Consider the following 22352-nt stretch of genomic DNA (forward strand, 5'->3'; position numbering starts at 1 on the left):
CGAAACGTTGTGCTAACAACAAACAAGATGAGGACAAATATCCATCAAATGTAAATAATGTACATAATTCCTCATCTCTTAAATATAGAACTGGAATGTCTAAGTTCCCTTGTTCGTTTTACATGCTTTCTTATTTTACTGTCAGATGTTCTTCCTGTCACCAACTCTTACCATTCATTAGAAGTTAGGGTTTGTTTTTCTTTATTCCACTACTTCAAGGTCACAGAGCTACAGTATGTAATGTTCTCTGTGAAAGTGTAACAATACTGTGTATTGTTTTGTTTTTCTCCCCAAACGACCTCATCTCAAGAAGTGCATCCACACACACATATAGATACAAGCAGTTTCCATGTACCATTTCTACTTACAAGGCATTGGTCAACCCAAACCAATAGTAGAAGGCACTTGCTGTAGGTGCCACCCAGTTGAACTGAACCTAAAAACATAACTAACATTTATTTATTTATTTTTGTTACAAGGATACGAGATGATGGTCATGGCCAGAACGCCTTTGATCATAATTTTGTTTGATCAGATTCAATCTGGAGCTCTAAAATAAATAGTTTTTGTAAAATATTTTGTTTATGGCTCATGAATTTTTGGGATTTACAAATTGAATCCCTAAATGTGATATTTTGGATGAGTCTTATAGACTCACAAGGCACAGTGTTTTGTTCTTACAAAACATTTTTTTTTACTTATTTCAGTTATTTGACTGTGGCTATGCTGGAGCACCACTTTGAAGGGTTTTAGTCGAACAAATCAACTCACGACTTATTTTTCAAGCCTAATATTCTGTCGATCTTTTTTGCTGAACCACTAAGTTACAGGGATGTAAACACTGATTGTCAAGCAGTGATGGAGGTCACACACACACACACACACATATATATATATATATATGTATGTATATATACGATGGGCTTCTTTCGATTCCCGTCTACCAGATCCGCTCACAAGGCTTTGGTCGGCCTGAGGCAATAGTAGACACTTGAATCCAGAACCATATGTTGGGAAGCAAGCTTCTAACCACACAGCCACTCTTGCGTGTATATAAACTAAAATAGAATTTAATTAAAAACAGTTGACTGAATTTTAGCCATCAGTTGTCGACAAAGCTTTTCAAATACACTATAAAACGGTTCCCAGTTTAATTTTATTAGTCATCGTGTGTAAACAATGGAAGTAAAAAAATACAACACGTATTGTTGGCTGTTAAAATACTTCCATTCTCAACATCGATTCCACTTTATATATGGCCAGCTTTGATAGCGTACAGTCTCAGCAAGTATGCTTGTTAATTTCCAACTATTTAACTGGTACTCATGATCCTGGAAGAATGAACGACGAAGGCAAAGATTTCAACAGAACATGCAAAGGGACATAACCCAGTATAACCAGATTTCTTTTATCGACTACTGCAAATTCATGTGAAAAGAGTATTGGTTTGTTAGTTATTTAAAACAGATTGTAGGGACTTAGGCTTCCCTCCTCCGGTTAAATAATAAATATGAAATATTTGATTTACTTACATTGTTTTTGTTTTGCATCCATTTTTCCATTTTCGCACGAGCAAGCAGAGTTATGGGCCTTGTTCATACGTGCACTAGAATGGCTATAGTAAGAAAATTGAAATTTCTGTCCATGAGCAGCTACTTAATCACGCAGTTGATTTAAATTAAGTTTTCAATATTTATGTCTGGCAATTAACATGTCGTGATGGATTTTTCCGAAGTAGGGAACTGGAGTAACCTAAGGTGCTTCTGCATGACTTCGTGGTCTGCCAGAAATGGCTTCTCTCAAAAACATACTCAACTGACTTGTAAAGAAATGGATAATATAGTCCGAGGTACATAATGCCTCCCTATTGATAAAGATGAATATTATTGAGCTTCTTTTATCACCAGTCTAAACAAAAGAAACCTAGATGGTTTCTCAACCTTATAGAAATATCAACCAGATCTATCGCAAATCACACCCTACTCTCTTGGAAAGAGAGGGATATAGTACGTCGATTATTGTAGTCCAAGATACGCATTGTCTCTGTCTTTACCTTTTTAGCATTACATAATCATGATTAGAACGACTTTCACCAACTCGAAACAACAGAAGCCTCCTCTACAGAGTTACTTGGTCTTCGTGAAATATCCGCTAAATCTCTCACAAATCACATCATGTAGTCTTATATGTTGGAAAGAGAAGGGATGTTCATATCTGGAATGGAATAAATATTTTTGATTGATCAGGGGTTGAAAACAAAAAAAAACAGCTTTTGATATATATCCACGCACATACATACAATCTGAATCTTCCCGTTTGCTGGTTAGGCTTTTTCGGATCTATAAGGATTGTTCTAGCCTCTGGTTCAGGGGAGACAACCCGTCCTCATTAATGTTTTATATGTTAAGACATATCTCGATTTCTGTGCGTTTCGTTACGTCCGCGATGTAGAAAGCTAAAATTTCTTGTCTTTGAATAGAGTCTGTCGAGCTGTCTATAAGGCTTTGGCTTTGTGGATACGAAACCTTTGGTAACTCTGTCCAAAATTTTAATTTTTGCTGTAATACTGCTCTATTCTTTAGAGTGTGCTTCTTTTCTGATATATGCTTTATTGGCTGTCAAACCTTTCCATCCTGCCCTCCACTTCTCCTGCACTATTTCTGACACCTCAGTCGCCTTTATAAATATTTCAGTCAGCATTCATCACTTCACTCTCACCACCCCCATCCACTACAAACAAACATTCACACTTATACCTAAACTTCTCCCACCCTAAACACACCAAGCTCTCCATCTGCTCAAAAGGTGAGCTGTTTGAAGCATATATAAATGTTGTTGTTCTTTTTGCTTCAGGCTAAACCTGATCAAAAAGACCTATTATCAAAGGTATTCCATGCATAACCATCCAATTTGTTTAGAATTGCATTATCTAATGCATCCTTCCTTTTTAGATTGTAGGGTGTGATTTAAGGTATAATTTGCTATTATATCTAACAGGTCAATTGACCATGATAATAAACAATCATAGCTCATCCTTGTAGCCATCAAGCATGAGCAGTACTCAGCTCATTCTAAATCTTAAGCTTCACTCTCACCAAGGAGCAACCTTATTGAGAGCTCATCCTTAACATAGCCAGAACCACATTCCACAGACAAACACCAAGGTCTTACTTTATTTCGGTAACTACTTTGTGCTCAGCATCAAGGCTTGCTCAAATTTATCTAACTAAATAAATAAAATAAAAAATAAAACTTCTTGCTGACTGGTAAAGTTGTAGGAAACTGAAAAAAACGAATAAAAAATAAATGGCTGCTAAAGTAAATAAAGCTTCAACCATGAAAATTTGAACGAAAATATTAGTGATATTAATGAAGTGAAGTAATTACAACTAGGAATTAAATTGCTTAAGTATACCACAAGGTTCACATGAGAGTTAATTTATTTTGAAAAATGTGGAGATCGAAACCAGTTTGATGCATACTATATTAGCATCAACTTGACGATTGTTTTTGTGAGGATGGTATCTGAGTAATTAGCCACATTGATTACTGGCACGTAACAGCACCCACTACACTCTCGGAGTGGTTGGTGTTAGGAAGGGCATCCAGCTGTAGAAACTCTGCCAAATTAGATTGGAGCCTGGTGTAGCCATCTGGTTTACCAGTCCTCAGGCAAATCTTCCAACCCATGTTAGCATGGAAAGCGGACGTTAAACGATGATGATGATGATCTTTGTTTCCGTTTGAAATATGGATCTTACAAACTGAAACACTTTTAAAATATATAAATGGTATCATGGAAAATAACTCTGCGTATCTTAAAACTAAGTTATCTCCCTTATTTCCAAAATAATTCATTGAGAAACAGACGATAACAGAAATATGAGTGAGTTTAGATTCTCGTAACATTTATTTGTATAATTTACGCTAAAATAATAGTTTAATTTTGTTCTTAAAATTATTTTGACTTAAAACTTTGCTTTGGTAAACATTTTTAATTATATTTTACAATGTTTTATACAAAAGAAATGTCGAAACAGTTTCTTCTCTAATTTTTGCTTTACTGCTCCAAGTCTATTGAAAGGATGAACTTTACCTTTTATCAGAAGTGTTAAACATTCGACGAATGATCTAAAAAGATAGACTCTTGATTTGTCTTCATCTTTCAGTGGAAATTTTGCGGTCAAAATACATACATTTTATCAATATAACTAATGTATTCAGATAGTTTACGAAAGCAAGCGAAATGATATTTACAGTGTGACCAAAGTTCAACTCAACACTTAGTATTTAACACTCAATTACTGGCGCCGAGTGAGAACTTCTATGCGATCGCTAGATCTGCTGGAAATAGCAATCAAATTTTTCTGCTGCCTTAAAAGAAAAGGACATTGAATAACGTAAACCTTGATACATTGCCGGAAAATAAAATAGGATGGTCATAGGTGGAACACATCAGTCACAGCTGACATGGGGGGTGGGGATTAAAAAACAACTCACTTTCTTGTGCGGTTTCAAAGCTAAATAATTAATGTTGGGAAGTTCGAGTTTGGATAACTCTGTATATTGCTGTGAAAGGAAGAACCTGACAGTTCAGTAAGACTCATTAAAGAGAGAGATTTATAGATTTAGTTTTTTCTCTCTCAGACGTCTCAGTCTCTAAACGTCAGATTATAGCATACAAAATCACAAACTTCATCCTATAATTTTGGTTACGCTTGATTACAACCAATATTCCCTGGTCTCTGTTTTTAAGCAATTACGGCATAATATTTGACTTAACTCAACCAGAATTAGTGAAGAAAGTTGAATGGAGAAACAATCCCATCTTTGTCCGTGATATTGTACAATGTTACTAGAAAAACATACGTAGCCCTTAATAACAATGCAACAAGCTTTAAATGAAGGTGTCCTTATCAGTGACCAGTAATAAAATCACAGGAAAAAAGTCAGTTATAAAGTCACAATTTTGGCTAGGAAAAAAAGTCACAATTAACTTATGGAGGCTGGTAATAAAGTCACGGGGAAAAAAAGGTACAATTGATTTATGGGATCTGGACAAAACTCCTAGTACAAAATCCCTCGGACACCACCACCATCCCCGGACAAAGCCCTTGTGACTTTGTTTCCGTGAATTTTTTTTACCTGGATTCGTCTATATGTAGTCTTCCACCTGCTAGAAATAGCACCAGATTATCTTTGAAATCATATTCGCGCAACCCTAAAAGTGGGAAAATACTTTGGATTATGTAGTCATAGATATACTGTGTCAGAAAAAAATAAATACGAGGGCCTTAGTTGGAATTCTAATTATTCTGAATGTTATGCAGTCAATTTTTTAGCATCACCGTCAAACTATGAGATGAAAATTTGTGACGATAGTCAGATAACGAAAACTGCAATATTTTTGGTCACTTAATCAGACTACAACTGCTAATTACATCCTCAGGATCTAGGTGAACAGAGCGATGACATCAAAGACTGGTTGGAGTGAACCTGGCATGGTGTACGGCCGCAGCACGAGAGTGTTGTAAACGTTGAGGAGTGGTGGCTATGTCTGAGGCCCCTGACCCTCAGCATGAGGATTGACATAGTCATTCATTAATTCAAGTCAATCACTTAGAAAGTAATCATAATTGAACTATGTAGTAACGCTTAACGGGCTTTACAGGTCAATACTAATACATGCTTTTTTTATTAAATCATATGATAAAAATCATAAATAAATGTATAATCTTGTAGTGATACAGTTCACCACTAGGTTCCTCACTAATTTGGTAGTAAAGGACTAAAATCTCTTTGAATAAAAAGATTCAATTGATCAAATTTTCACTGTGGATAAAATAAACACTGCTTAAGATTAAACAAAAATGATGCACTTACAACACAACAAGGCTCAATGTGGTCACTTATTCTGCCAAATCTCCCTCAAATCATATTTTATTGTCTAAAAAAAATGAGTTACCACATTGTGTAATCTAATTCGATAGATTATACGATGTGTTTGTAAACACTTTGGATGGCCATGATTAGCAAGTCTTTGGTCATAGGTTTTCTCTGATCAAACATATACATGGATTAAACAGGTCATACCATCATATGTAAGGACGAATTCTATGTATGCTTTTAAGACTTTTATTGATAACCATTTATTCAACACTATTTTGATCTCATCAAAAGCAACCTTGGCATGTTCAATCTTTGACTTAATTTCTTAATATATATTAATGTAAAAAGGAAAGTCTAGGACCATATTATCTAATATAATACAATGGGATGTAAATCTTTGAAAGGTAGTTATGATTGATTCAGTTTGATTTTTTGCCAAAATAGATTCCTTCTCTTTTATATATTGAAGATAATTTGCAGGAAGGTCATCCAGTTATATGTATGTGTACACACACACACACACACACACACACACACACATATGTATGTTTGTATATATACATATATATATATATATATATATATATATATATATATATGTGTGTGTATGTATATAAATGTATAAAATATGTGTGTGTGCATGAATGTGCTCAGGCATGTGGCTTAGTAGTTTGGGTGTCTACATTCATGATCGTAAGAGTGTGGTTTCAGTTCCTGGATCAGGCAATGCATTGTGTTCTTAAGCAAAACACTTCATTCGACATTGCTTCAGTTCACTCAGCTGGCCAAAATGAGTAATCCTATGATTGGCCAGTGTGTCCCATCCAGGAGGGAATAGATATGCCACAGAATCTCGGAAACCAGATTTATGAGTCTATGGCTTGGGAAGGACCTTTGATCTTTGATATATATATACAGGGTGTGTAAGGTATTTGAGGAGATACCTTTTTTGGGTCATTGTTGCATTTTTTGCTAACTCTCTTTTACCTGTTTCAGTCATTTGACTGTGGCCATGCTGGAGCACCACCTTTAGTCGACCAAAACGACCCCAGGACTTATTCTTTGTAAGCCTAGTACTTATTCTATCGGCCTCTTTTGCCGAACCGCTAAGTTACGGGGACATAAACACACCAGCATCAGTTGTCAAATGATGTTGGGGGGACAAACACATACACACAAACACACACACATATATATATATATAAATATACAACAGGCTTCTTTCAGTTTCCATCTACCAAATCCACTCACAAGGCTTTGGTCGGCCCGAGGCTATAGTAGAAGACACTTGCCCAAGGTGCCACACAGTGGGACTGAACCCAGAACCATGTGGTTGGTAAGCAAGCTACTTACCACACAAGAAAATAATAATGGCAGACACTCAGCTTACTCATGAAATGAAGAGGCATGCTGTTATTGTGGTTATAAAGGCTGAGCGTAGCGATTTAGAAATATCTCGATTTTTAAAAGTTGCCAGATTTTTCGCCTACAAAGTTTGTAAGGAGCTAGAGACTGAAGATGGAAACGTATCACCAGTATCAAAGCATAAAAAACATTCTAAACGCTCTGAAATCATCAGAATACCTGAATTTATCTAACAAGTTCAACAGACCATTGATTACAATCCTAGAAAGTCCATGAAGTCAATTGCAAAAGACCTCCATGTGTCAGACGGAACAGTTAGAAATGTTGTCCATGATAAGGAAAGGTCAATTTTGGGGAAAAAACAAAAGAAAATCACTACATCAGATCTAAAAGGCTCTTAAACTGAAAAATCCATCAGAAAAAGATTTGATTTAGTTTTTCTCAAATGAGAAAAACTTCGATCAAGATCAAAAAGTTAACAGAGGAAATAACAGATGGTTATGTGAAGACCCTTCTGAAATTCCAAGTGTTATGCATAAAAAATTTCTTGCAACTGTCATAGTTTTAAGAGTGGTCAGCAATGAAGGACATGTGATGCCTCCTTACTTCTTTCCACAAGGCCTTAGAGTTAACTCTGCTACATCGAGGTCCTGGAAATAAGTGTTAAGCGCTGGATAGACAGTGTATGCAATGGAAGGCCATATGTGTTTCAGTAAGATTCTTCATATTTACTGATGCGAATATCTCTGAAACAGTTTGCCCTGGGGAGCTGCACCAGGTTGAAAAACTCCACAGGGGTGAAAAACTCCACAAATGGTAGGTTTACATTCCCATTGAAGATGTTGAAAGCCAGGATGAGATCTCTCCACATCCTCTGTTGTTCAAGTGAAGGTAATTTCAGCCGTTGGGGACGTTCCTCATACGTCAGCTCAGACAAGCCCGCAACCATTCAGGTGGCTAAGCGCTGAACCCATTCCAGGTGCTGAGTGTCTTTCTGGAGATATGGGTTTGAGGCCTGGATGTAATATTTGAGGATGGGTCAAACTAGAGTAACGTATAAAGGCCGAAAGACGTCTATTGAAAGGTTGACAAAGGAGCAGCGGATGAGGAAAAGATTCCTTCTGGCTGGTGTCTCCAGCCGGCCAGCTTGTGTCAAACTGTCCAACCCATGCCAGTAAAGAAAACGGATGTTAAATGATGATGATGATGACATACACGTATGCACACACACACTCACACAACATTCATATACTTATTGTATATTATGTATGTATTACAAACAGATAAATATATGCACACACGGAGAGAGAGAGAGGGGGAGGGAGAGGGAGAGAGAGAGTAACACATACATATTTGAAAATGTTCATCTTAATGTATGCAACAACATTATATTTTTTCCATTTGTAATTCAGTGGATCCATATGCTGATAATAACCATTCAATGCAAATATCAAAAGATACAACAACTTCTCCAGGTAATATTTTTCATACATTTTATATTTTTTATCATTTGGACTGTGGAAATGCTGGGACCTCAGTAATTATTCTATAGGGAATGTAAACGAACCAACACCATTTGTCAAGTGGTGGTGGAGGAGAACAAACTCAAAGACTCACTCACATAATACATATTTATGTGTGTGTCTATTTACATTTATCGAAAATTAAAAATACATATATTTTTCACTTTCAATTTGCCTATATTTATTATTTATTATGCGCCCTTTCAAAGCCTATCCAGACTCATGGGCCCGGTTTCCCGGTTTCTATGGCGTATGTGTTCCCCACCCCTTCAGCTGGACGGGACGCCAGTCCATCGCAGCGTTACTCAAGAAACAGGAAGAAAGTTGGGGTGAAAGAGTACAAAAGGGGTCGCCACCACCCCTTGCCGGAGCCTTGTGGAGCTTTTAGGTGTTTTCGCTCAATAAACACACACAATGCCCGGGTTTCGAAACACCAACCACTCCGAGAGTGTAGTGGGTGCTTTTATGTGCCACTGGCACGGACGCCAGACAGCTGCTCTGGCAATGATCACACTCAGACGGTGCTCTTAGCGCTCCACTGGCACAGGTGCCAGTCATCGAATTTGAGTGGGTGCTGAAAAGTTCCTGGTTTTGGGTAAAAGAAAATACAGGAGGATTCACAGATTCACTCAAATTTGCATATCAATTGCAGTGGTCCTTCAGTTTTTCTAAGCCCTGAAAAAGAACTTGGAAGGTGAGGCCTCCAAACCAGCTTTTCATGAGAACCTTAATGCTAGGAACTTTTCAGCATCCCTCGTATAAGTGTACGCATGTGTTTATGTGTGTGTGTGTGTGTGTGTGTGTGTGTGTGTGCGTGTGCGTGTGTGTGATGTCGTGATCTCACCGGTGCTTGTGCCATGCTAAAAGCACCCAGTATACTCTGTAAATTGGTTGGCATAAAGAAGGGCACCCAACTGTAGAAACCATGCCAAAACAGACAACTGATCTTGACACAGTCTTCTGACTTGCCAACTTCTGTGAAACCATCCAACCCATGCCACCATGGAAAACAGACATTAAATGATGGTGTTGATGATGATAATGATACAAACCTGCTGTTTTAAACACTTGGCTGGGAACCAGTATCGCAATGATGTTGATGACCTTTTTGACCAACAGGATGAAAGCTTTTGCACCAATTAGATCCAAGCATTGCAACACTGATAGAAGAAGTGTGTGGACCACAAAGGGGACTATGTTGAAAAATAAACCTCATTTAGTCACATTCCATGAGAGTATCTTGATCATCCAATGAACTTCCCAGCTGACACTTGTAAATCTGCTTGCTTTTTTGTCTTAATAATTTGCAAAGTGATGACATTCTGTGTGATTTATATAATTCAATCTCAGAAAATAAACATTTTATTTTTACTTTTTTTATATTTTAGCTTTAGGGAGATGGGCACTACCTGGAGTTGTAAGAGAATTGTCTAACATACATAAAGGACAGACTTTGAAATTAAGAAACCAGAAGCAGACATCGGAGAACTTGAAGGTAATTTTCTTATGTGGTTTCAGTATTTGGTTTATTGGTCATCATCATCATCAGCAGCAGCAGCAGTAGCAGCATCATCGTCATCATCATCATCATCGTTTAGCATCCTCTTTCCACACAGGAGACTCAATATGAGGCACAAAATAACAGAATTGGTGTCACCAGAATGTCTTTGGTCATATGTCTGCTTGCATAATGATGTTATCCAAAGTTTTCTTCCTTGTATTCAAACAAGTAAATGGTGACCTGTCCTGTCCAATAACAGCTTTCCACAACACAACTGAATGAAACTATAGTTGAAAACTAAAACTTCTTCTTCTTTCTCCTCTTCTTCTTCTTCTTCTTCTTCTTCTTCTTTCTCCTCTTCCGCTTCTTTTTTTTCTTCTTCTTTTTCTTCTTTTTCTTCCTCCTCCTCCTCCTCTTCCTCTGCTTCTTCTTTCTCCTCCTCCGCTTCTTCTTTTTCTTCCTCCTCCTCCTCCTCCTCCTCCGCTTCTTCTCCTCTGCTTCTTCTTTTTCTTCTTTTTCTTCCTCCTCCTCCTCCTCCTCCTCTGCTTCTTCTTTTTCTTCTTCTTTCTCCTCCTCCGCTTCTTCTTTTTCATTCTCCTTCTCCTCTGCTTCTTCTTCTTCTTCTCCCCCCCCCTTCTCCCTAACTTCATTTTTTTTCTTTTATATTCACTTTATTGCTTGTACGAAAACATTCAAGTGTTGGCAATGTCAACATTGTGTCTGCTAAATTGCTCTAAAAACTACAGTGTCAGTTTACACCATTACCTCCTTTCCTTTCACACTTACATCCTCATTTTTATATATATTGTTTAGTTGAAAAAAAAATCTCCACAATTGCTATTTTGATTTTCCCTACATTTAAATTCAACATTTCTATTTTGTGTCGAGCAAAGACGAACATTTGTGTTTGGCTGACATTTAACTTTGTTTATCAGGAGTTCAGAACAATGTGCATGACATGCTCTTAATTTTCTCAAACTAGCAAACAAAAAAAATCAACAATAGTGGGGTGTGTTCCCATAAAGAATTAAACTCATAGAATATCAAATATAAAACAAACAGAGCATATTGATATTGTTTTTGTTGTTGTTGCTGTGGCTTATTTTTTTGAAAAAAAAAAGGAAGTTTGTTATTCATTCTCACACTGTCAAATGCGATGCTTATTTACTCTTTTATTCTTTTACTTGTTTCAGTTATTTGACTTTGGCCATGCTGGAGCACTGCCACAAAGGGTTTTAGTTGAACAAATCAACCCCATGACTTATTCGTTGTAAGCCTAGTACTTATTCTATTGGTTACTTTTGCCGAGCTGCTAAGTTAAGGGGACATAAACATACCAGCATCAGTTGTCAAATGATGATAGGGGACAAACATAAATGCATACATACATACATACATGCATACATACATACATACATATATATATATATATATATATATATATATATATATATATATATATTATATATTGTTTATAGTTTCAGCTTAGAGCTGTGGCCATGCTGATGCACCGCCGTGCCCCCAATATATATTATATGTACAACTGGCTTTTTTCAGTTTCCGTCTACCAAATCCACTCACAAAGGGTTTGGTCAACCTGAGACTATAGTAGAAGACACTTGCCCAAGGTACCATGCGGGAGGGAACTCAGAACCATGGGAGGGAACTCAGAACCATGTGGTTGGGTAGCAAGCTTCTTACCACACAGCCATGCCTGCGTCTATTCACATTATTTTGAAGTTATCATGCATTATTGAGATTTCAATAATGTGTGGTAAGAAGCTTGCTTCCCAACGACATGGTTTCGGGATTAGTCCCACTGCATGGCAACCTTGGCCAAATGCCTTCTACTATAGCTTTGGGCCAACCAAAGCCTTGTGAGTGGATTTGGTAGGTGGAAACTGGAAGAAATCCATCATATATGTTTGCGTGTGTGTGTGTGTGAGTGTGTGTGCGCGCGCGCACGTGTATGTGTGTGTGTGTGTGCACGCGCACGTGTGTGTGTGTGTCCTCCACCACTGCTTGATAACCAGTGTTGGTGTGTTTTCATTGTAATTTAGCAGTTCAGCAAAAGAACTGATAGAATAAGTACAAGGCTTAGCAAAAGAAAACTTAAGTACTGGGGTTGATTCATTCAACTAAAAATTCTTCAAGGCGGTGCCCCAGCATGGCCACAGTCAAATGACTGAAACAAGTGAAAGATAAAAGATTCCTTATTTTTAAAATATTAAGTGTGAAAGGCCAAATCTGGTAGAATATTTGGGCTGGATGTGGCCAGTTTAAATGCTGAAGGATTAATGAGGTAGAGCAGCAGTTCCCAAACCCTTTTTTGCACCATAGATTTCATGCAAGACGATATTTCCACCGAGGGGACCATGTGCATAACAAAACACAATAAAGGTGTAATATATAATTTAATTATTGCATATATATATTATATATACTATATACATATATAATGCAAAAACACTCTGCAGACTGTGATAGTCAATAAAGTAGAAATAAAATTTTTAAAGTTTTATACTTTCTGTGCAGCCTGGTAATAAATGATTCATGGCTTGGTACTGGTCTGCAGCTTAGTGGTTGAGGAACCCTGAGTTAGACAATTAACCTGAAGCTCATGAGTACTAACTTTACATAATTCTACCCATGTCATATGCCAGCATGGAAGGCGGACATTAAATGATGATGATGGATAGATCACTGACCACTACACTTATATTTTTTTTCTCTCCTTGTTTCTTTCTGTGTTCCTTTCTGTTGAAGAGCGTAGGCTCGAAATGTTAAAGACTTTCTCTATTTCCAAGCGTTATACTAATACATTCATTTGTTGTTTACACCACCTGTCTTCGTCTGTTGTTTTTTCGTAATTTCTCCCATATATATATATATAACAGTCTTTTCTCAGTTTTCATCTACCAAATCCACTCATAAAGCTATAGTGGAAGACATTTGTCCAAGGTGCCACACAGTGGGCCTGAACCCAGAACCATGTGGCTGGAAAGCAAACATTTTACCACACGGCAATGCCTGTGCCTAATTCCAGTTAACGTGTTCAAATGAATTAATCCCTGAATTTGTTGTATTAACACTGACTTGATTATCTGTCTGTCTTTCTGCCTGCCTGTCTATCTACCTGCCTGTCTATCTGCCTACCTGTCTATCTGCCTGTCTGTCTATATGCGTGTTTGTCTATTTGCATACCTGTCTGTCTGTCTATCTTCTTGTTTGTCGTCTTACTATATAAATTATTTCTCATTAGCTTTGTGATGTTCCCTGCATTGAATATATGTATGTTGGCACTCCATCGCTTATGACGTCGAGGGTTCCAGTTGATCCGATCAACGGAACAGCCTGCTCGTGAAATTAACGTGCAAGTGGCTGAGCACTCCACAGACACGTGTACCCTTAATGTAGTTCTCGGGGATATTCAGCGTAACACAGTGTGACAAGGCTGACCCTTTGAATTACAGGAAGTAAGAGTGAGAGACAGTTGTGGTGGAAGAGTACAGCAGGGTTCGCCACCATCCCCTGCCGGAGCCTCGTGGAGCATTAGGTGTTTTCGCTCAATAAACACTCGCAACACCCTGTCTGGGAATTGAAACTGCGATCCTACGACTGCGAGTCCGCTGCCCTAAGATTTTTTCTTGATTCTAGATAGCTTTTCTATGATCCCTACATTCAATAAATGTATTGACACTATCTTAACTACTGGGAATAAGTAAGCATGCCATAAGGCAGCTGATAGGTTTGACATTTCAGATTCAGTTCATGATCTGTTTGTACTTTCTATTATTTACCAACACAGACCATTATTTTCCCTCGGATTCTCCTGTTTCACTTTCAGTTGAATGATAAACAGAATGAGAGGTACCAAGCTATAAATGTTATTCGTTCAGTATACTTTATATGTAAATAACCAAATTCACAAAACACTAAATTATTCCATTCAAGCTGTCGTGGAGAAGCAGCCACAAAAGAGATGGAGGAAAAACGAAATTTTTGAACTGAAGTATCATCTTTCATGGTGAACCAACATGGTCAGAAGTAACAATGGTTCAAAATATGTAAAGAACTGGAGAACTTTCAATCTAATTGATTTCAAAGATTGAGCACAATTGATTTGCTTGATAGATCTGTATGAGGCCCTTTAGTACAATAGTAGAACATCTGTCATGTCTGTAGGAGATACAGGTTCAAGTCTCATGAGGCATTGTTTGACGTTTTCTCAGGACAGCACTCCAGCATAACCATGGTCCAATGACTGAATAAAAGATAAAAGAGAGAGAGAGAGACATACACACACACACACACACACACACACACACACACACACACACACACACACACACACACACACACACACACACACACACACACACACACACACACACACACACACACAGAGCAGGCTTTTATGTTGACATGAGTTGGATTATTCATCATGGTGCAAGCCATTTCTTAGTGGGAGTCACATGTCCATTAGCTTGGTTTCTATGGCTGGATGTCCTTCCTATCACTAACTGCTTTTACAGAGTGTACTGGATGCATTTTCTTGTGGCACCAATGCAAGAAAGATTGCTAAGCCCTTGATTGGGCATGACTACAGGTACCTCACAACCCAACTACTTCTCTGCTGAGCAATGCCAGCAGAAAAGCTAGAATGATTGGGTGAAAGGGAAAAGAGCAAGATAGGAAGAGACAGATTTATTAGGATGTAGATGAGAGTGAAGTGATGATCAAAAGCAGGGGTGAACAGGGACAAGAGTGGGTGATGGGCGAAAGTAGAGGTGGCCAAAGGAGAAAGAGAGAAAGGGTGGCAGTACAGAAAGAGTAAAGTTAGAGGGAAAGCGAGAGAGAGAGAGAGAGAGAGAGAGAGTATGTATGTTGAGTAATTATTTATCTCACCTGCAAATTTGAAAACTTTCAATTATTTTATTATTTTCTTTTCCACTAGGTCCAGTTGGATCAAGGTAAAGTATTTCTTTTTGTCGTATAGGGAATCTGTACACCCCCGTGATTGGCTAAATGAACTATACTAGTTAGTATAAATGAGCATGCGCAGAACAGTCTGAGAAGAGTGTCATAGTGTACAGGTCATAGGGATTATTGAATAGAGATATCATGGAGTGCTTGTTGAAGATACACAGCTGGAGAGTAATAAGATAACATCAGGAACATTTGATATTATAACAGTTCAGATGTAGGAGTGGCTGTGTGGTAAGTAGCTTGCTAATGAACCACATGGTTCCAGGTTCAGTCCCACTGTGTGGTACCTTGGGCAAGTATCTTCTACTATAGCCTCGGGCCGACCAAAGCCTTGTGAGTAAATTTGGTAGACAGAAACTGAAAGAAGCCCGTCGTATATATGTATATATATGTATGTGTGTCTGTGTTTGTCCCCCAACATCGCCTGACAACCGATGGTGGTGTGTTTACGTCCCCTTAACTTAGCGGTTCGCATAATTTTATTTCAGAAGTATGATTCTACTGTTGTTATTTATACTAATAGTAAAAGTGACTGCAATGGTTTGGCACAATCAGTAGAGCACTCAACAAGATGCATTGTGATATTTTAGTTACATATCTTTAAATTCAGGGTCCAAATATTGCTTGGATCAATTAACCTTTCAATCCTCTGAAGCTGATAATATAGCTTCCATTTAAGTACTGATATTGATTATAATCGATTGTTCCCTGCCTTTAAACATGAGGTTTTGTGCTTGTATTAGAAATGTGTGTGTGTGTGTGTGTGTGTGTGTGTGTGTGCGTGTGCGTGTGCGTGTGCGTGCGTGTGTGTGTGTGTGTGTGTGTGTGTGTGTGTGTGTGTGTTTACTTTCTGTACTTGCATAAAAAATTGCAGGGCTATGGACAGTGCTGTCTGTTGTCATTTTCCTTAAAATTGCTAGCCTTCTGCCAAAATTTGAAACCATTAATTCTGAACTTGAAAGAGTTAAATCTATACGATGCTATCATTGTGGTATATTCTGATTCTTACTCTGAAATTCAGCCAAAGAGAACTATGATGCCAACCTTAGAGTTTTGTCAGAATTGACTCAACAACTCAATCAGTGTGAAACCCAAAAGAAGTTACAAGAATGCACCAAACTGGAGAAAGGCAAGTCATGACATTTTTGCATTTTTCAGATTTTATTTATTTATTTATTTGTATTTAGTTCTGATGACTGGTGTCATTGGTAACTGTTGAACTTTTCTTTAATAAAACCTCAAATACTGAGATTAACACATTTTTAGTCACCCTCTATATGTTGTTGTTGTTGGCACTCTGTCGCTTACGACGTCGAGGGTTCCAGTTGATCCAATCAACGGAACATCCTGCTCTTGAAATTAACGTGCAAGTGGCTGAGCACTCCACAGACACGTGTACCCTTAACGTAGTTCTCGGGGATATTCAGCGTGACACAGTGTGACAAGGTTGACCCTTTGAATTACAGGCACAACAGAAAGTAAGAGTGAGAGAAAGTTGTGGTGGAAGAGTACAGCAGGGTTCGCCACCATCCCATGCCAGAGCCTCGTGGAGATTTAGGTGTTTTCGCTCAATAAACACTCACAACACCCGGTCTGGGAATTGAAACCGCGATCCTATGACTGCGAGTCCACTGCCCTAACCACTGGGCCATTGCGCCTCCTCCACCCTCTATAAATGCAGGAAGAAAGGCATGGTTTATTCCTTGTATTATAATCTTTTCTGCTATAGGCACAAGGCCTGAAATTTTGTGGGAGGGAGGTGGCTGATAACATCAACCCCTGTGCTCAACTGGTTCTTATTTTGTCAACCCCAAAAGCATGAATTTGAACCCAGAACATGAAGATAGACAAAATGCCACTAAGAATTCTGTCCAGCATGTTAGTGATTTTGCCAACTCACTGCCTTATATTCCTTGTAATATAATGAGAGGGAGATGTTAAAATTGTTTTGAGTCTACTGGCTAGTGAAACCAGAGTTTATCTGGATCTCTAAGATATTTAGATTGATTGTATGAAGCTTCCCTACTAAGCAAGACATTAATCCATCACAAGTTAATCCATAGGTTAATTGGTACTTATTTTCAGTTGAGTGTATTTGAGCAATGAGAATTGAAATGCTTTACTAAAAAAAACACTGTGCACTGCCCTGTCCGAGGATTGAACTGACAACCTGATAATCATGAGCCCAACACCCTAACCACAAGGCAAGGCTACATGCCTTCAAAAGAGGAAAGGGGAATTCGTAGCCACAATATTTTTCAGGCTTAGATTGTGAGGGGACAAGACAATTACTCCTTTACTCTTTTACTTGTTTCAGTCATTTGACTGCGGCCATGCTGGAGCACTGCCTTTAGTCAAGTAAATCGACCCCAGGACTTTGTAAGCCTAGAACTTATTCTATTGGTCTCTTTTGCTGAACCGCTAAGTTACGGGGACGTAAACACACCAGCATCGGTTGTCAAGCGATGTTTGGGGGGACAAACACAGACACACAAACATATACACACACATACATATATATATATATACATATATACGACGGGCTTCTTTCAGTTTCCATCTACCAAATCCACTCACAAGGCTTTGGTTGGCCTGAGGCTATAGTAGAAGACACTTGCCCGAGGTGCCACACAGTGGGACTGAACCTAGAACCATGTGGTTGGTAAGCAAGCTACATACCACACAGCCACTCTAGGTTGTCCATGATGGATCAAATAGGAAACACATTTGCTGCAAAAGAAGGTAGTAAGCATAGAAAAGGGATAACTTTAACAGGTTGAAGTACCAAAAGAATCAGGAAAGTGGGTGTTGTGTGACAGGAGGATGTGAAGTGAAACTTTAAAATCTTGTCTTTTAGTATTTTTTTCAATCTGATATTTTCTTATTTCTTTTCTTTTTTACCCATCAGACATTTCAGAACTTTTAAAAATGTGCCAAAATGTACAAATGGCAACAATATTTCAAACCAAATTTGTTGCGGATGAAAAAGAGTAATTATTTGTTTTGTTTTTATTTCTGTTTTTTTCTAATTTCTGCTGCTGCTGCTGTTGTAGTTGTTGCTGCTGCTGCTGCTGCTGCTGTTGTTGTTGTTATCATTGTGCTAGTTCTGTTGCTGCTAGTGTTCCTTCCATTACTGCTGTTATTGTTGCCGTTGTTGTTGTTGCTGTTGTTACTGCTACTACCTATACAGACTTATACAGCAGACCCAAAAGTGTTCCCTCCATAACAGCACCACCTGGAGTAGACCTCACCCTCCTAGCCGTGTATCTGGGTAGCTTTATGAGTTATCTCTTTCTACAAGCCATAAAGCAGCTTCAGGAGGATTGCTTAACTTGCTAGAAGTAACAGTCAAATTTCTTGCTTATCACTCCTTACCTAAATAAAAAAAAATGTGAGGAAGAACACACTGTATAATGTAGTTCAAGATATTATAGCGCAGGAGTGGGTGTGTGGTAAGTAGCTTGCTTACCAACCACATGGTTCCGAGTTCAGTCCCACTGCGTGGCATCTTGGGCAAGTGTCTTCTACTATAGCCTCGAGCTGACCAAAGCCTTGTGAGTGGATTTGGTAGACAGAAACTGAAAGAAGCCTGTCGTATATATATGTATATATATATATATATATATATATATATTATTACAAATTAAAAGGGTAAAGGGTTATCAATTTATTAATTAATAAATCAATTAACAATTAATAATTTTTACCAAGCCCATCGGTATGAAAGCACCATTATTGGTGGAGAACTTATTCAAAAGTTCATATATTTATAAATATAATTAAGGGATCAGCAAAATATTTGCTTCACCATATACTGAAGTTCAGAAAATAGCAGCTAAAAAAGCTGAGAATCTCACAGATAGCATCACTTGTAACTCACAAAAGTAAAAACAAGAAGAAAAAACAATGAAAAACTAACCAATTCAGATGATTAACAGCAGACGCGTTTCAGGATTATGATTAATAATTAACAATTAATAATCAATTTCCTTCATCAGTACTGTATTCCAGTAGTAAATTTGACTATGCTAGCAATAATTATTCACTCCAAATTAGTATACGCAGATTTCTCTGCGATATCACTTGTCGCGCACATGGTAATTTCTTGAGGAGGGGACAGTTAGACTAGCTGACCGAGGTGAATTCGGTTGTGCTTTCTGATCTGTGTCGGTATGGAACTACCCGTCCATGCTTGCAGGGTTTGCTAGCATAGTCAAATTTACTACTGGAATACAGTACTGATGAAGGAAATTGATTATTAATTGTTAATTATTAATCATAATCCTGAAACGCGTCTGCTGTTAATCATCTGAATTGGTTAGTTTTTCATTGTTTTTTCTTCTTGTTTTTACTTTTGTGAGTTACAAGTGATGCTATCTGTGAGATTCTCAGCTTTTTTAGCTGCTATTTTCTGAACTTCGGTATATGGTGAAGCAAATATTTTGCTGATCCCTTAATTATATTTATAAATATATATATATATATATACATATATATATATATATACTTGTGTGTGTGTGTGTGTCTGTGTTTGTGTGTGTGTCTGTGTTTGTGTGTCTGTCTTTGTCCCCCTAGCATTGCTTGACAACCGATGCTGGTGTGTTTATGTCCCCGTAACTTAGCGGTTCGGCAAAAGAAGCCGACAGAATAAGTACTAGGTTTCCAAAGAATAAGTCCTGGGGTTGATTTGCTCAACTAAAGGCGGTGCTCCAGCATGGCCGCAGTCAAATGACTGAAACAAGTAAAAGAGTAAGAGTATACATAATATCTGAGAAAAAAAATAAGAAATTGGTATGCCTCTGATTATAGTTTGCTATAATCAGGATGACCTACTGCTAAACAACAATAAGAACAACAACATCAACATTCTAGTGTCATCTTGCTGGTAGCTAATCTCTTACTTCATAGCAATTATCATTTTTCTCTTTAAAATATTATATTAAATTTTGGAAATGTCATAACTCTGTTCTGATTCTGAGCATACATTTAACTCCTTTGTTACCAACTGTCGTTCAAGGTCACATCTAGTTTTATGAGCCAATTGTAGACTCTGTAAGTGGTTACTGGAATTCTAGAAATAGCAAATCGAATCTTCAATTTGTACCCAACCATTTTAAGAAAAGTCACACTGAATAAGATAGTCTTGTCTTCTGTGTGGTAAGAAGTTTACTTCCTAACCACAAGGTTCTGGGTTCATTCCCACTGTCTGGCATTTGGGCAGGTGTCTTCTTTGGTCCACAGGCTAACCAAAGCCTCATGATTGGATTTGGTAGATGGAAACTGTAACAAGCTCATGGTATGTGTGTGTGTGTGTGTGTGTGTGTGTGTGTGTGTGTGTGTGTGTGTGTGTGTCTTTGTGTCTTTGTATCTGTGTTTGTCCCCAGCCACTGCTTGACAACTGGTGTTGGTGTGTTTACATTCCCATCACTTAGCGGTTTGGCAAAGAGACAGAAAGAATAAGTACAAGGCCTTAAAGAAAAAAGTACTGAGGTCAGTTCATTTTGACTAAAAGTTTCCTTCTCAAGTCATACCGACACATAAGGGCCACTTTCTTGGTTTCATGGTGTATAAATTCCTCACCTGGATAGCGCGCCAGTCCATCACAGGATTACTCATTTTCACCTGCTGAGTGGACTGGAGCCACATAAAATGAAGTGTTTTGCTCAAGAACACAATGCATCACCCGGTACAGGAATCAAAACTACAATCTTACGATCATGAGTCCAACACCCTAACCACTAAGCCATGCACTTCCACTATTGTGAGCAGAATTGGTAGATGGAAACTGAAAGGAGTCCATGTATCTATCTTTTCCACTCTTATGTAATGCAGGGTAGTCATGTAACTCTTTTAGAGTATGATCCCTGTGCCTGTCCTTCTGTCATACTTTAACCTCTCAACATCTGGCATAAAACCACCCACCCACCCACTACTACTACAACCCCACTTAGTTAAGGGTGGAGTGCTTCTTTTTCTTTTGTCTTGCAAGTTATTTGGCAACTTCACTAGTGCTAGTGTCACATAAAAAATGAGTGGCTGTGTGGTAAGTAGCTTGCTTACCAACCACATGGTCCCAGGTTCAGTCCCACTGCATTGCACCATGGGCAAGTATCTTTTACTATAGCCTCGGGCCGACCAAAGCCTTGTGAGTGGATTTGGTAGACGGAAACTGAAAGAAGCCCGTCGTATATATATATATATGTGTGTGTGTGTGTGTCTGTGTCTCTGTGTGTGCGCGCGTGTGTGTGTGTGTGGCATGTGTGTGTGTGTGTGTGTCTGTGTGTCTGTGTGTTAAAAAAAATGAAACAACAAAACCAAGTCTGTGTGGATATCCCTTCATCAGTGACGATATGAGAGAGCTAACTAGAGGGAAATAGTAGAGTTCAATATAAGGAGTTATTTTGGAAAAGGATGGATATAGGAAGTATAAAGGAAAATAAGAGAATGAAAATATGAATATTTGTTGGATGTTACAGTTGCAGTTCCATTATCCAAGGAATGTGCTGTGTAGAATAGGTAGAAATGCTTCTTGTCCATGGTATGTAGATTCTGATAGGAATTCATATTTTGTTATTACAAGTAGATTATGTGGAGATATAAATTCCACGTGCTGTTCATTCAAAGGAGTCTTGTGGTGTGAATGATATTTTGAGAATGTACTGGTAGGGAGGGGTAAGTAGATGGGGAGTGAGAGGTAAGTCCAGTGCATGAAGTGGAAATGTGAGGAAGAGAAGAGATGTAGAGATGTAGTTTGGTTTGTTGTGGTAGAGTGTGTGAGAAGTTTTCCTGTTAAGTGAGGGTGGGACACCTAGCGCTTCTAGAACTCACTGACATGGGTGGGTCTTCTCAAGAACCTCATATAGCTAGAAATCTCAATCCATTATCATTTCCTTCATGAGGCCCAGCATCCTCAGATTGGTCCTTACCACTTCATCCCACATCTTTCTGGGTCTCCCTCTTCCGTGGGTGCCATCCACTTTCTTTATGCAGCTGTCCTCATTCACATGCATCACATGTCCAAACCAACGTAGTCTTCACTCTTGCATGCTACATTTGATTCCTCTTATGCCCAACTCTTCTCTCAA

The 22352-nt window shown here is 38.2% G+C and overlaps 1 protein-coding gene across 1 annotated transcript in view; it reads left to right on the top strand.

Moving 5' to 3' along the window:
- Nucleotides 1–8038: 8038 nt before the first annotated feature.
- The window catches only part of LOC106876725 (uncharacterized), a 21106-nt gene continuing 6792 nt past the window's right edge, over nt 8039–22352 (top strand). Inside the window, exons 1-5 of the mRNA XM_014925401.3 lie at nt 8039–8729; nt 10166–10272; nt 15236–15251; nt 16289–16396; nt 18176–18257. Of these exons, the coding sequence (XP_014780887.2) occupies nt 8630–8729; nt 10166–10272; nt 15236–15251; nt 16289–16396; nt 18176–18257 (413 nt within the window). The 5' untranslated portion in view covers nt 8039–8629. The remainder of the gene's footprint in view (nt 8730–10165; nt 10273–15235; nt 15252–16288; nt 16397–18175; nt 18258–22352) is intronic.

Source organism: Octopus bimaculoides, chromosome 3, assembly GCF_046866305.1.
Source record: "Octopus bimaculoides isolate indiv1 chromosome 3, ASM4686630v1, whole genome shotgun sequence".
Taxonomy (NCBI): Eukaryota; Metazoa; Mollusca; class Cephalopoda; order Octopoda; family Octopodidae; genus Octopus; species Octopus bimaculoides.